This window comes from Lissotriton vulgaris, chromosome 4_1 (genome assembly GCF_964263255.1).
Source record: "Lissotriton vulgaris chromosome 4_1, aLisVul1.2, whole genome shotgun sequence".
NCBI lineage: Eukaryota > Metazoa > Chordata > Amphibia > Caudata > Salamandridae > Lissotriton > Lissotriton vulgaris.
Window position 1 is genome coordinate 768,920,585 of NC_141691.1, and position 15,143 is coordinate 768,935,727.

The 15,143-nt window shown below is 45.7% G+C and overlaps 1 protein-coding gene across 1 annotated transcript in view; it reads left to right on the plus strand.

The window, feature by feature from the left end:
* Positions 1–15,143, plus strand: part of LOC147722567 (CD83 antigen-like) — a 156,989-nt gene that overhangs the window by 85,947 nt on the left and 55,899 nt on the right. Inside the window, exon 4 of the mRNA XM_086965101.1 lies at positions 2,793–2,899. Within this exon, the coding sequence (XP_086821227.1) occupies positions 2,793–2,899 (107 nt within the window). The remainder of the gene's footprint in view (positions 1–2,792; positions 2,900–15,143) is intronic.

Below are 15,143 nucleotides of genomic sequence, written 5' to 3' on the forward strand. Positions count from 1 at the left end.
ACGTCCTCACCCAAGATGGCGCCTATGCAATTACCGGCGAGCTAGGAAGCCCACGGAACACAAACCCGCTAAGTAGCGGTGCGGGAGCCAATTATGTGCAAGTGGGGGCCAGGAGTCCCTATTAAAATCAGGGTACAAGTAAAAGAAAAATAAACAGAAATAGCAAAATGCGGTAGGTTAAAAGCGCGCAGCGCTATGCAGCGAAGTGTTGCAGCGTCAGGGTCTCAGCCACGCTGTTTGTCCAGTAAGAGTTCTAGCAGGCCAGATGAAGATCAGCCTTAAGTAGGGCGGGCGGAGGAGGGCCGCAAGGCTAGAGCTCTCGGTCCGGCGCCTCTAGGACGGCACGTCCTCACCCAAGATGGCGCCTATGCAATTACCGGCGAGCTAGGAAGCCCACGGAACCCAAACCCGCTAAGTAGCGGTGCGGGAGCCAATTATGTGCAAGTGGGGGCCAGGAGTCCCTATTAAAATCAGGGTACAAGTAAAAGAAAAATAAACAGAAATAGCAAAATGCGGTAGGTTAAAAGCGCGCAGCGCTATGCAGCGAAGTGTTGCAGCGTCAGGGTCTCAGCCACGCTGTTTGTCCAGTAAGAGTTCTAGCAGGCCAGATGAAGATCAGCCTTAAGTAGGGCGGGCGGAGGAGGGCCGCAAGGCTAGAGCGCTCGGTCCGGCGCCTCTAGGACGGCACGTCCTCACCCAAGATGGCGCCTATGCAATTACCGGCGAGCTAGGAAGCCCACGGAACCCAAACCCGCTAAGTAGCGGTGCGGGAGCCAATTATGTGCAAGTGGGGGCCAGGAGTCCCTATTAAAATCAGGGTACAAGTAAAAGAAAAATAAACAGAAATAGCAAAATGCGGTAGGTTAAAAGCGCGCAGCGCTATGCAGCGAAGTGTTGCAGCGTCAGGGTCTCAGCCACGCTCTTTGTCCAGTAAGAGTTCTAGCAGGCCAGATGAAGATCAGCCTTAAGTAGGGCGGGCGGAGGAGGGCCGCAATGCTAGAGCGCTCGGTCCGGCGCCTCTAGGACGGCACGTCCTCACCCAAGATGGCGCCTATGCAATTACCGGCGAGCTAGGAAGCCCACGGAACCCAAACCCGCTAAGTAGCGGTGCGGGAGCCAATTATGTGCAAGTGGGGGCCAGGAGTCCCTATTAAAATCAGGGTACAAGTAAAAGAAAAATAAACAGAAATAGCAAAATGCGGTAGGTTAAAAGCGCGCAGCGCTATGCAGCGAAGTGTTGCAGCGTCAGGGTCTCAGCCACGCTGTTTGTCCAGTAAGAGTTCTGTGCATGTGTGTGTAAAATGGAATTTTGAAAAATGCACTTTAGCACATTTTTCAAAGTTTTTGCAAATTAGCATGAAGGTCAACTTCATGGTAATTTGCTCCCCCTATTAGCGAAATCGAGAAAAAAATTAGTGTGATGCATTGCATTTAAGGAATCTCAATTTGAGATTCCTTAGATGCAATCGCAATTTTGCGATTTCTTAAATTGCGAAAAGTAAAAAAATTATGATGCATCCTAAAAGTTCAAATTGCATTTGCAAACGGTCGATTTTTGCAATTCGCCACCTTTGCGAATGCAATTCTCAATGATGCATGTGCCCCTTAACAACTTAAGTGATGAGACTTCATTATACTGACCCCTTTGTTTGATGTTCGCATTTAGGCCTTAATAACTTTTATCCCTCAAAATGTATCCAGGCGAAATCTGTGTCTTTTTTTTCCTGCTTGTTGGAGATTCTAAAAGTACCCAGCGCAACCTCCAAAGGGTACTAATTAAATAGTCATAACGTAGACGGGGGGCCACCATCGTAATGGAGCCCCTAATGTCTGTGGTATGATCACATTCTGTTGCAGTCTCCTGCCCTTTAGTATCTTAAACACTTATTTTAACACCAATATGTATTTATATTGTTCTTTATGAATGTCACAGAGTAATCAATCTAGTTTTCTTTCTGTATTTGTTCCACGTCTCCTTACACAAAATAAAAAATAAATCTTATCTTCTGCATCTCTTGAAAAAACAGAGTCAGAATCTCACTCTCCACAGCACACAGAGCACTGTTATTCTCTCTCACACTCCTCAGGGACTTCTTTCAGTCATATTCAGAGATGCCCATCACATAGGAATATAGCATGGAATGGGCCATCAAATGATTTGCAGCATACCTTCACAGACAAGTGCAGTTACCTACTAGACAGACATAGGCCTAAGTTTATCCACAAACCTCTAGTACTGTGTCAATACCTGAACCAATGGACCGCCATTTTGGGGGTTCATGCTTATTCCCTCCCACATTTAAAAAGCATTGGCAAAGCCAATAAGTTGCCCCTATGAGACCAATTAACTTTGCTTATATTGTTTAGCCATGCTGAACAGGAAGGGACTAACACAAGATGTGTAGGCTGAAACGGAAAGCCATCCAATAGAAAGGAAGCAAAGTGGAGTGACAGTACAGTTAACCAATGGTAATAAGGGGTGGTGGAGTGCTGCAAGCTCCTGTATGTTCTTGGTAAGCCCACAGTATGCATTTTGTATGATCTGGTAGGGATCAACCTAAAAATGGCATTCACACAGGAGGCATGGGCTCCAAAATATAAGGCTTATTCGTTTTGTACTGATGGACATGGCAGAAGATACTTGAAGAGGTAATCTTGTTTCATTATCATATCTAACACTAAGACACTGATCAGTGAAATAGCTTTGTTGTCCTATATGATTGTCTATATATATGTACATTATAGGTATCCTGTTGCTTACATAGCAAATATATTTATTTTCTATGTTTTAGCCCAAGACTCTCAAAGCGATCAAGACAAAAATTCAACCTATCGAAATACTGAAATGTTGGTAATCTTCCTCTTGGTAGTGTCATTGTTGCTTCTGTTTCTGAACTATGTAAGTATCTCCACTTTTTTATTTATATTCTTTTACTTTAAAGTTTGTAGTTATATTTCGTAAGTGATTTACATTCGAAATACATAAAGAATACATTTTTGGGGAGATTGAGAAATATCTTTTAGAGGAACAAGTCGTCTCAGAACTAAAGAAGACTACTTTGAAAATGCCCTATCTTGCAGGAGATGTTTATGGGTTGTTCATTCCTAAAGATTGGAAACCTCCTGATTTCCCTTTTTTAATTTCTTGGTAACCAGGAAGGCCCAGTTAACAAAGAGCTGGGGTACTGGGGGACAGTATGCCCTAAGACCCCCAATATGTTTATATAATGGGGCCATGTTCTGTATAGCCTGTGTGATATAAGCGATCTTTAAACCACCTCATCACTTTATTGGGAACTTATGGTGCCAGCATAAAATGGGCAAAATGTGTTCATTTGAACTGGTGTTTGAAATTACACAAGTCAATGTTTGTTGTACAAATGAGAAAATATTCTTGAGTCTTTCCTGCGCAAACCCGGTATTCTACTCTTAATCAAAATTTCTTAGATATGCATAACAAAATAACTTCTGTGTCATAGTCAAGCAAACCTATCACTCAGTCACTGGTAATCATTAGTGATCACCTCCTTGCCTTGTCTGGTTCTGGTAACATTCTACCTCCTGATCCATTTGGCTTTGTCTACAACATTTGAAACCCCACACCACACAAGCCTCCTCAGACCAGGTGAAATATGTAGGACTTCAAGTAACTAGCAATCATCTTCAAATTATTTGTATCCCATGGCAAAGTACATCAGGATGGCTCAGTGAGTTGAACTCTTGCCACTCCATAGGCAGTGATCTGGATGTCATGCATTTGGGCCGAGTTAGTCTTCCATCCTTCCAATGTCAGAGCTATAAATTGTTGTTAGGGAGACTACTAAAGTTCAAAGGTAGGAGGCGCACAGCTTGATTCACAAAAAAGGTTGCAAGAACGTTGTGTTCTCAAATGTTTTTAAGGGTTGGGTGCTCCCAACAGGTAACGTGTCCGTCCTAGACCACTAAAGTTGGCACTGGCTCGTTGTCACGGGGAATTCCGGTCCAACCTTGGTGATAATGCGGGGTTGGGAGTTCCCGGTCACTTGGCATGCCACGCATTTGTAGATGGCCTTCTCCATAAGTTGGCCTAAACCACGGAACCATAGTTTGTGCCAAAATTGGCATTTGGTCTTCACTATCCCTTGATGTGATCAGTGTGCCAGTTGTAGTGCCTGTATCATAGACTGTTAAGGAGGGCCAACCTTGTCCCTCACATGAGGCACCCCTCTGCTCAGACGGTTAGCTTGTGCGGGAGTGGTGGTGGAGGGATTCGAAGGCTAACTGCTTCTTCGGTGTGATGGGCAGAGTGGTCTAGTAGGAGTATCCCATTGTTATCTCGAACTGCAGTAATGGCTAGTTTGAGGCCGTCATTCTGATCAGTAGCAACTACAACATCAGAGATGGATATAGGGAGCGGTCGGGCTCTCTCTAGCACCAACCTCATGTACTTTTCAGTGTCACGGGCAGCTTCTTCAGCTGGGGGGGGGGGCAGGTCTGGCATGCCGCTAGAGGAAGTCTAACGAGTTGGTCAAGCCTTGCCAGTTTTCAATAGGGAAGTTAATCTCCTGGATCTGTAGAATCAATTTTTCAATCCTGAAAGAGGTTTGGAAGTGAAGCCCCTGAAGAGTGGAATGAGTGGTTTATGATCTGTGTGAAAAGGATGCTTATACAGGTAGATGTAAAAATAGCGACACCCCCAGTGTACAGCAATAGCTTCCTTTTCGATTTGTGAATGTCTTTGTTCTATGGCTGTTAGAGATCTGCTTGCATAGGCTAGAGGAGCCCACAACCCGCAGCTTTGGCTTTGTGGCAAGACTGCTCCTAGTCCTGAGGGGGTGGTATCTACTGCCAAGTCTGACTCTTTCTGGTGATCGAAGTAGGCAACAGTTGTTTCGGCAGAGAGTGCTCTCTTGGTTTATTGAAGCGCTTGTTCTTGTTCACTTCCCCATACCCAAGGGGTGGAGGTTTCGGTGAGCTCTCTCAGGGGTGCAGTGAGGGTCAGCTAAGTCCTGGATGAACAGTGCACAACGGCGTGGACTTTGACTTTAGTTTCTCTTAATTTGAGGGGTGCTGGCAAGGTCTGATACAGTTTGTGGCCATGAGGTAATCAAGGCCTCAGTTTGAATAAGCAAGTGACAGCAAGTTATCTATAAAGAAACAGGTATCCTCCTGCTTCCACACCATACGCATGCTCCATAAGATTTCAGGTTGCTCCCAATCAACACCAGACGGACCCTCACTCAGGCCCTTGTCACCAGCAGGCTGGACTACTCAAACACTCTCTACGTTGAAATTACTGAGCGACTCCTGAAGAGACTACAGACAATACAAATGTCAGCTGCAAGAATCATCCTCAACCTCCCCAGTTGGACTCACAACTCTCCACACCTCAAGAAGCTAAGCGGACTTCCGATCCAGAACAGATGCCAGTTCAAGATGCTGACCCACACATAGAAAGTCCTGCACAACAAAGAACCACCATACATCAAAATGACTTTCCACCAAACACCTGCAATCCACTTCCCTCTTCACCGCAGACTCCCCCATGAATCCACCAAGCCAACAGCGGAGGGCGCTCCTTCTCTCATCTGGCGGCCAAAGCCATGAATGCCCTTTCCCTGCACCTTAGGACTGCCTACTTGCTCCAGGAATTCAGGAAAAGACTCAAAACCTGGATATTTGAACTAACAGAACACTGCAAAGCAGCTAGCAACTCCAGTGCCTTTCTTCAAAGGTGATTTGCCATGCTTTATATATCCTAATTGGTTCATTGGATAAAAGCTGTGATGGCTCGTCCTTGTAGTTGAATGTGGCATTTCAGGGTGGTCTGGGCAGGTATCTCCTTTGGTTCTATGACCTGGACAATGGGAACTGACTTGCTTATCTCAACGTCATCCATGTGGCGTCCTCTTTGTGTGACTGGTGCAGTTTTGACCGCATGAATGCCTTTATTTTGAGGCTTTGATTGCCTAGGGTAGATTGACAGACTTTTGAAAAGTGGTCTCGTTTCTGGCACTCAAAGCATTTTTTTCCTGATGTAGGGCAGTCTGCATGTTGGTGAAATTGTCCCCCGCATCACCAGCATGGGCAGCTGGTTACTTTTGGTTTGTTGGTGTCTGGCTTTTCTTTTCGGAGGCCTCAGCTGACGAGATTAACAGGTTCTGTCTTGATGGGTCTCTGTAGGATGGCTTCCATGTGGTATTCTTTACTTTAAAAGCTCTTTCGATCGTACCAGGGTGAGAATTTCACGCATTGAAATGTTCGAAGCCGTAGAATCTGTTCTCGGAGGGTGTGCAGACAAAATGCCGAGTTGGAAATTTCGAACAGAAATATCAAGTCCTAAATATCGACAATGAGAAGTATCAACAGCAAGAATATTGTGGTCAAGAATATCGATTTGAAGGTAAGAAATATATTTATATAAAAAATGTATATATAAGAAATATAGAAGTCAATAATATTGTTTGCAAAAATATAGTTGTTTAATATATCTATTTTTTAATTAGTGTTATGTATTTTAGTATATATTTCAAATGTATGCAATGTATTTTTTTTGCAATAAGTATTGTTTATTTTTTTAATAGATGTGTTCAATTTGTAGTAGTTTTCAATTTTATTTTAATTACATTTTGCATTTTTTAGTTCGGTATTGGGTTGTGGATTTATAGGGGATTAGGGGAATAGGGTGGGAAGTAATTTAATTATAATAAACTAGCAGCCGAGGAGGAGCCACGGCGGCGACTAAGATGGCCGCCTAAGCGCTCGGCTCCGCCGCTCGCCATCGCCTTCCCTATTATCCTGACGCCCATCCTGCGTTTCAACCGCATCCCCGTGCAGCTGAGACGGTGCGGTGCCTGGCCATGTAACTCCGGGCTAGCGGCCGCCCCGGACGGCCGAGAAACGTCGTCGTGAGGATCGCGGCCTGAACCGGTCATAAGCCGGGACCCCGAGTGTTGGTGCAGCCGGTGCGGAGGTGATCAACAGCGGCCCTGGCCGGACAACAGGGGCCAGTGATCCTGGACGGAAATTCCAGCTTCCCGATTTGAAGGGCTGACATAGGCTGTGCAACAACCCGGATCCTTGCCTCATTCTTTTGGCTGACCCCCAGTGGTGACTGTCCCGGAGATCGGAGATCGGCTGTAATCCCTCCGCCTGTGACGGACATTCTTTGCCGGTTGTCCGGGGGTGACCTGGGCATCGGAGTGATCGCCCATCAGCTATATCAGGCGTTCTGATGTGTTCCTTCTCCTTGACGGGTGGGCGCTAATGCACGATTGGATGCTATTTTCGGTGTATTCCGCGGTAACCCACTCGTACGCCACAAACATACAAATTTCTCTCGTCTGCCTGTTCCTACTTCCTCGCTGTCTGAGGGGTCCCCAGAGACAACGGGCTCAGCATATACCGGCAGCGCAGCAATGGAGCCCACGCTGGTAGATGTCCTTTTGGCTATCCGGGACTTTCGCTTCTCCCTGACCCATCGAGGACTGACTGTCCACGACTCAATGGCGGCCATCGCTCCTGGAATAAGACCTGGAGGAGCAGATGAAGATACTCTCGACCTGGCACATGACTATTCCCACTCCTTTGATACCGGAGACTTTCAGAGACATACAGTTTTGGATGAGGTGCCTACTGAATTTATCGGCCTGATCAGTGCGATTACTGCTCTTTATATTTGCACGTCTAGTGTGCCACTCATCGCACTACAACGCAATGTGTTTCCTATGCTGGAAAGTGTACCTTGGAATGGAGGTGACGATACTGTGTTGCTACCTTTGCTTAGCGCCTGGATGGCTCTCACAAGGCAGATCTGCTCGCTAGGCTCATCTGCTTCTGGTACTATTGGGTCAGGGAGTTTGTTTACTTCTGTTCGAACTGGCCAGGGATGAGCGCTGACTGTTTCCTGTACTGTGTGAAGGGTCTCGGCGGCGATGCAAGACTTGGCCACTGTGACTTTGGGGGGGTTGAAATGGATGTACTATGATGCCCGCTTCCCATCCTGATGGGCTTACACTTACTTCTATGGCGCGATGGAGCGGGTGGGATTTGGGGCCGGCGCGAGGGCCCTCCTCCTTTTCCTATCTTCGGGGTCTTTGCTGGGGCGACAGGCATGCCTATGGGGGGGGGGGGGGGTAGGCCGTAGCCTTCCGCTGGTATGCAGGGTGGGGGGTTGGGGCTTGATTTTCGTTTCTTTTTGTTTCTATGGCCTTTTTTCTTGTTCTTTCTCTCGTTTCTCTTCTTCTTTCTTATGTATCTTGGGTCAGACGGGGGGTCAGGGTTTGGTTCTTTCTGGGACGATTTTTGCGCTTTGTGTTTATGTCTTTTTCGCATTGTTTATTGATTCTATGGCTAAGATATCGATTTTAATGCATAGTCACTGAATGATTACATATCCTGCTTTTCCTTCCCACCTATACTTCTGTCTGAGGGCGCATATCCTGTCTACGAATTGTTCCACGTAATACGTGCGTTTTTGTATGTCGTCGGATCCTTTCATTAATGCTATAGAATGAACCCTCTTACATCCTATTATACCATAGACAAGCTAGATTGCAACTCCTGAGGTGATATATTGATTGGGCGGGCGCTAACTGGGGCAAAATGCACTTCTGCGCTTGTGTATCCTGCTTGTAATGACTTACGCCAGTATTTTGATAACGCTGTTCCACTTGTGGATATCCTGCTATGCGGCTCGCCCTCTCAGCTACCCGGTCTGACTTTAGGACGATTTGCCAAAATTACAAAATGAAACCCTCTTTATCCTTTTCCTGCAGTTCCTTGCCAGTACACCGTAGTGTTGTTATTTCTGTCATCTATTGCAGCGCAAGGTAACTTGGAATGTTTTACAGTGTCATAGCGGCCGGCCCGCAGTGGTTGTAGGCAGACGCTGTGTACTATGTTTCCGATAAATAAAGGTTTTCAAAAAAATAAATAAATAAAAAAATAAAATAAACTAGCAGCCCGCCCCAGCGTTGCCTGGGGCAGAAGGGGGCTGGGGGCTGCATGTTGTCGAGCGGTGCACCCGCCGACTCCCTCCTGCCCCCCCCCCGCCTCCAGCCTCCCGCCCCCCCGATCCAAGTCTCCCGCCCCCCGCCTCTAGCCTCCCGAGTACCGCCCGACTCCCTCCCGCCCCAGCCTATTTACTTTTCTTACCTGACCCGCCGCTCCTCCTCTTCTTCATGTCGCCACCACTGCACCGCTGCCTCTTAATGTCGTCGCCGCCGCTACTCACTGCACCACTGCACCACCGCCCGCCGCTCCTCCATGACGACGACGCTCCTCCATGACGCCGCCGCTCCTCATTCGTCATGACGCACGTCGCGTCGCGGCCAGCGCTAGGTCCCGGCCGGCGCTACTTTCAGGGGACTACTTTGTTTTCTAAATTAATTTTTTATTTTGCTTTTTTTTTTAATTTATATAGCCTATGTCCATCTACACACATTTTCAAAGATGTATCGGGTGTGTAGATTGGCGCTGTGGTTCCCGAGATTACCTTGCCAAAAGGTGCAAGTTCTCTCTTTATAATAGTAGTATAGATTAATGATTTTTTTATTCATTGAGATTTTATAGTGTTAACTAAGGGAAGTAATTTATTTTTAAATCATTATTAATTTTTTGTTAATTAATTTTAATTAATTGATTGAAAATTAAATATGGAAATAGTGTAATTCATTTCAGGTGCGGGTTGTGGGGTTTATAGGGGTGAAGTGTGGGAAGTAATTTATTTTTAATTAATTCATAATTAGTTGTTAATTAATAATTAATTAATTAAAAATACATATGGAAATTGTGTAATTATGTTAGGTGCAGGTTGTGGGGTTTATATGGGTAAAGGGTGTGAAGTCATTTATTTTTAATTCATTAATAATTAGTTATTCATTAATATTATTGTATTAATTGAAAATTAAATATGGGAATTGTGTAATTAATTTTAGGTGTGGGTTGTGGAGATTATAGGGGTAAAGGTTCGAAAGTTAATTCATTTGTATGAGTTTAAATTTGTTTTTTAATTAATAATATCTATTTAATTGATATTTTTGTTAATTAAGGAAGTACATTTTATTTTTTATTTAGATGTTGATAGTGGAGTGATAGGGTAGGATGTGAATAAAATAAATGTATGTAATAATGTTTTTTTTATAAATAATTTCTATCTATAAATATTTGTTTGCTTGAAAAATATTTTAATTCTTTATTTAATATAATATTTGTAGTTATTTCTGTTATTTAGTTGAGATAATAATATTACATTTGTAACATATTTAGATATTTTTTTACTTCTTCACTGCTAGGCCATCCCCCCCCCCCCCCCCCCCCCCAGTGCTAAGCCTTTTTCTGGCTATTTGGGGTAGTTGGCGCTTAGGCCCCTGTAACTGTTTGACCACATAAGGTAAAGACGCCAAATTTGCGTCCTTTCCTTCTAACAGCATGGGGATTCTAAAGGTACCCAGGGTTTGTGGATTACCCTGGACCCAGACATTTGCCAAAATATATCAACATTTTGTTTTTTGGGGGGAAAATGGGAAAAAAGTGCTGCAAATGAAAGCGTCTGCTTTTTCCCTGCAAATGGTATCAACAAAGGGTTTGTGGGGCTGAAATCACCATTTCCCCAGCTTATAGGGACTGACAGACTTTTGTCAGAAAAACAACATTTTTTACACAGTTCTGGCATTAAACTAGGATATAGCCTATTTTTGCTATTTTTGTGCTTTCAACCGTCTTCCAGTTAATGGTACAAATGGGTATGAAAGCAATATTGGATGCTGGAGAGCTATCATTTTTGAAAAGTAGATACAATTCTGAATTCAGCAAGGGGTCATTTGTGTAGTTCCTTGAAAAATTGAAAATCAGTAAACAAAAACAGCCATTTTTGCCAACGTTTTCAGCTGTAACTTCTTCTACTTTCGACAGCTGTTTGAAAGCAATATACCGTTACATCCGCTGGACCTTTCCGGCTGTGGGGATATATAGGGCTTGTAGGTTCACAAAGAACCTGACGAACCCAGAGCCAATAACTGAGCAGTGTCTTGCAATGGTTTTTTATTATGTCCCGGGTATATAGCAATTAATTTGGGAAAATATATACATGGAAAACTCGTCATGAAAGACACCTATGCATTTCTGAAATTGGAACAAAATATAGAGTTTAGAAACAGTAGATATTTGCAAATTTCCAAAATTGTGAGTACCCATACTAGCATCAGAATTATAGGTCATTTTTCAAAATGACTTCTTTTTTACACATTGTCTTTCATTTGGAAGGCAGAAATTCATCGAAAGTCAATAGGTAATAACAGTTGCTCTACAATTCTGTTTTACCCTAAGTCTCCCGATAAAAATGGTACCTCACTTGTGTGGGTAGGCCTAGTGCCCGCCACAGGAAACAGCCCAAAATGCAACATGGACACACCACATTTTCACAGTGAAAACTGACCATTTGTTTGCAAAGTACCTAGCTGTAGATTCTGAGACCTAGCTCTGCCGGCACCTAGGGAAACCTAGCAAACCTATTCATTTTTTAAAACTATCCAACACTTTCCCTACTGTTGCACTCATTGGAGTGGGAATAGTAATTTTTACCCCTCCGCTATCCAACACTGTCCCTACTGTTGCACTCATTGGAGTTCGAATACAAATTTTTACCCCTCCGCTATCCAACACTTTCCCTACTTTAACACTCACTGGAGTGGGAATAGTAATTTTTACCCCTCTACTATCCAACACTTTCCCTACTGTTACATTCACTGGAGTGGGAATTGTAATGTTTACCCCTCCGCTAGCCAACACTTACCCTACTGTTGCACTCATTGGAGTGGGAATAGTAATTTTTACCCCTCCGCTATCCAACACTTTCCCTACTGTTACACTCTCTGGAGTGGGAATAGTAATTTTTACCCCTCCACTATCCAACACTAGTAACGACATAAGAAATGTAAACTATGTTTGTAAAGAAACTAAGGATACAATTATGAACATAGTGGAAGCCCCCAGGAATTATACTAATAATACAACCACAAGGAAAACTGAGGATTGCTCACAAGAAACACCTAAAAGTCCCAAAATAATTAAGTCAATGGAACAAGGCGTAGCTGCAAAAGCAAAGCAAGAAGATAGTAGTAGATCACATAAAGAACTGAACATCGCCGCAAATAGTAATAACCCTGGAAAATACAATATGTCTTCATCAATATGGTTACCCAATAATAAAAATAAAGCTGAGGAGGAATCATGTAAAAAGATGAACGATCCAAAGGATAATTCAAATTTGTTAAATCCGGGAATAACAATAAAGCAAGCCACTCTGTCAAGCATTTACGAACAGAGGGCTCCAGTGGTAACCAGTAAACCTACTGACACTAACATCTGATGTAAGAGAATTACATATGCGGAGAAAGTAAATACAATGTCCTTAACTTGTCATCTAGCAAAAGAAGAGGATGTCTATCGTTCTCTTGCAGTTCCTCAAAATCCTAATTAAACCAGGCAGCAATGTACCCATGACGTTCAATTATGTCTTGCTATCCCTAACCAAGTCACAACTCAGAACAAGAGAACAGAGGATAAAAATACCAGAATAGGGAAAACAACCAAAGACCAGGTAGATTATCAGCTAATATGGTCCCCAGAATATGAAACGCAGGGAAACTGTTTTTTTTTTTTTTTTTTAAATATATTTTTATTGCAGGAAACACGTATGAGTACAACATTGGCACCTGAAATGTAATCCGGGTTCGTGTTGGTTACAGTAACATTACGCCTATGCACGGCCATTCAGCCCACAACCCGGGGGTCGGGCGGCGCGTGCCATTCTGCTGTTGTTTATTTGTCTCTGTCCTCACCGGTTTTCATAGGTGATAGAATAAATCACTTCTGCTTTTTCAAACACCCCAACCCAACATATCCCCCCTCCCTCCTATCGCCTTGCCCCCCAGAGGAAGAAAAGTGTCCTTCATCATGGTACAGGATTCTAACGTTTAACGGAAGTGATCGTCGCTCCTCCCCCCCTATCCCCCACCCTCCTCCCCCCTCGTCATCGGTAGTCTATCTCGAGGTTGCATGTCGTGTGCTGTTAGCTGTGATTGTCTATGTCGGGGGCTCTCCAGCAATAGCATCTTGTTGGGAATCAGGCTGCCCCCCATCAGTGCTGTCCGAATCAGTGAGTGTGTCAATGTCGCGCAGGGCCTGCACTATCGTTTCCCAAGCCTGCGCCGCCTCTAAGGCCCGCTCATCTCGTCGCCGTCCCGCCTGCTGGAATCTCAATGTGCTTTCGCTTCCCGCCGACTTGAGAAGTTCATTGCGCCATTTAGCGCCATTTAGCGCCCGTTGGACCAACTCGCGCCTTCCAGTTTCTGGTAATTTCTCGTTTGGCCAAAAGTAAACCCAAATCGGGGTGTGTGGGAACCAGTGTAGTAACCCTGCCGCCGCATCTATCTGCAATGATCTGTCGGTCACCTCTGTCAGTGTATCTCCTACAATTGACCAAAATGGGGTCAGCCTTGGACAGGACCACAGCATGTGGAAAAGGTCCGCCGTGGCTGTCCCTGCATCTAGGACAATCTGCCATCTCCAGGCCGAAATATTTCTGCAGCTTCTCCGGGGTCAGATAGGCTCTATGCAATACATAGAAGTGGACCAGTTGAAACCGGGCGCTTCGCGTTCCCTTCCATGCCCGTTGCAATAGCTGGGGCCACGTGGTCTCTGGAATTTCCTTCCCCAAATCCGCTTCCCATCGGGTCTTAAGAGCCGTTAGGGGGGTTAGTCCCTCATCGATCATTCTAGAGTACAAGCACGACACTGCCTTGATTGTCCCTGCAGACATCATAGTATACTGGCAGGTTACCGATGTCTGTGGTTCCCCATGCCCAGTCCTCCAGTGTGCTTGGAGTGCTCTCGTGATCGCCGCGTGGAGCAAAAAGTCACCACTAGGGACGTCGTAGCGATCTCGAAGCTCCTGGAAGGGCAGTAGTGTTCCCTCTTCGTAGAGGTCGCCTATGGTCTGCACACCCATTTCCTCCCAGACCCCCAGCCGGGACCAATCTCCGCCGTGGGGCAACGCAGTGAGCATTCCCAGAGGAATCTCCGGGGCATAAGGTCTCGGTCTGCCCAATTTGCGGTACACTCGGTTCCAGCACGAACGTATGGTACTTTCCTCCTGAGTGAGGCCTCTCAGCTCGAGCTTTTGTTGCATCGCAATGAACGATAAGACATGTCTGGGTATGCCATTGCCTCGGGATTCCTCCGGACCTCGGAACTCCCGCGCCACCTCCTGGGTGTAGAACTGTAGTTGGGCCGCCAAGAAGTACTTCTCGAAGTCAGACGCTGCGAATCCCCCCTCCGCTCTCGGCCTCATCAAGGTCCTAAGCGCCACTCTGCGGCGGCCCGAGCCCCACAAAAACGACACTATCATAGAATCCAGGCTTTGGAAGATGGATCGGGGGATCCATATCGGGAGTGTTCGGAAGTAGTACAGTAGTCGGGGCAGTGCCACCATTTTTAACAATGCTATCCGCCCCGCCACCGATAAGGGGAGGGTGGACCAAAAGGACATGCTACCCCTGAGCGCCCGGATGGCCCTGGAGATGTTACCCTCTAGTATATCAGCAGGGCCGTGGTAGACATACACCCCCAGGTATTTAAAACAGGCCGGCTCCCATCTAATCTCCCTATGAGTATCAGGCTGGGGGCAACCCCTGCGGAGCGGAAATAGGCAGGTTTTAGCCCAATTCACCCGGAGTCCCGATACCTCACCAAAAGTCGTGAGTACCGTATCTGCTCCGGTCAAGGCCGTTCCAGCGTCTTCGAGGAAAAGCAGCAGGTCGTCAGCATACAGGGAGATGTGTTGGTAACCCGTTGGAGATTGTAGCCCTCTGTAGTGGGCCCCCGTACGAATCGAGATAGCCAGCGGCTCCACCGCTAGGGCGAAGAGCAGCGGGGACAGTGAGCAGCCTTGTCTCGTGCCTCGCTCCACTGGGATTTGCTGGGATATCAACGGACCCGATTTGACCCGAGCCACCGCCGAGGCGTACAACACCGTGGTCCATCTCAGGAATCCCTCTCCCAAACCAAATTTCTCAAGGACCCTGTGAAGATACCTCCATTCCAGGCTGTCAAAGGCTTTCTCCAGGTCTATCGAGAGAATCATAGGATCGGGAACATCTGCG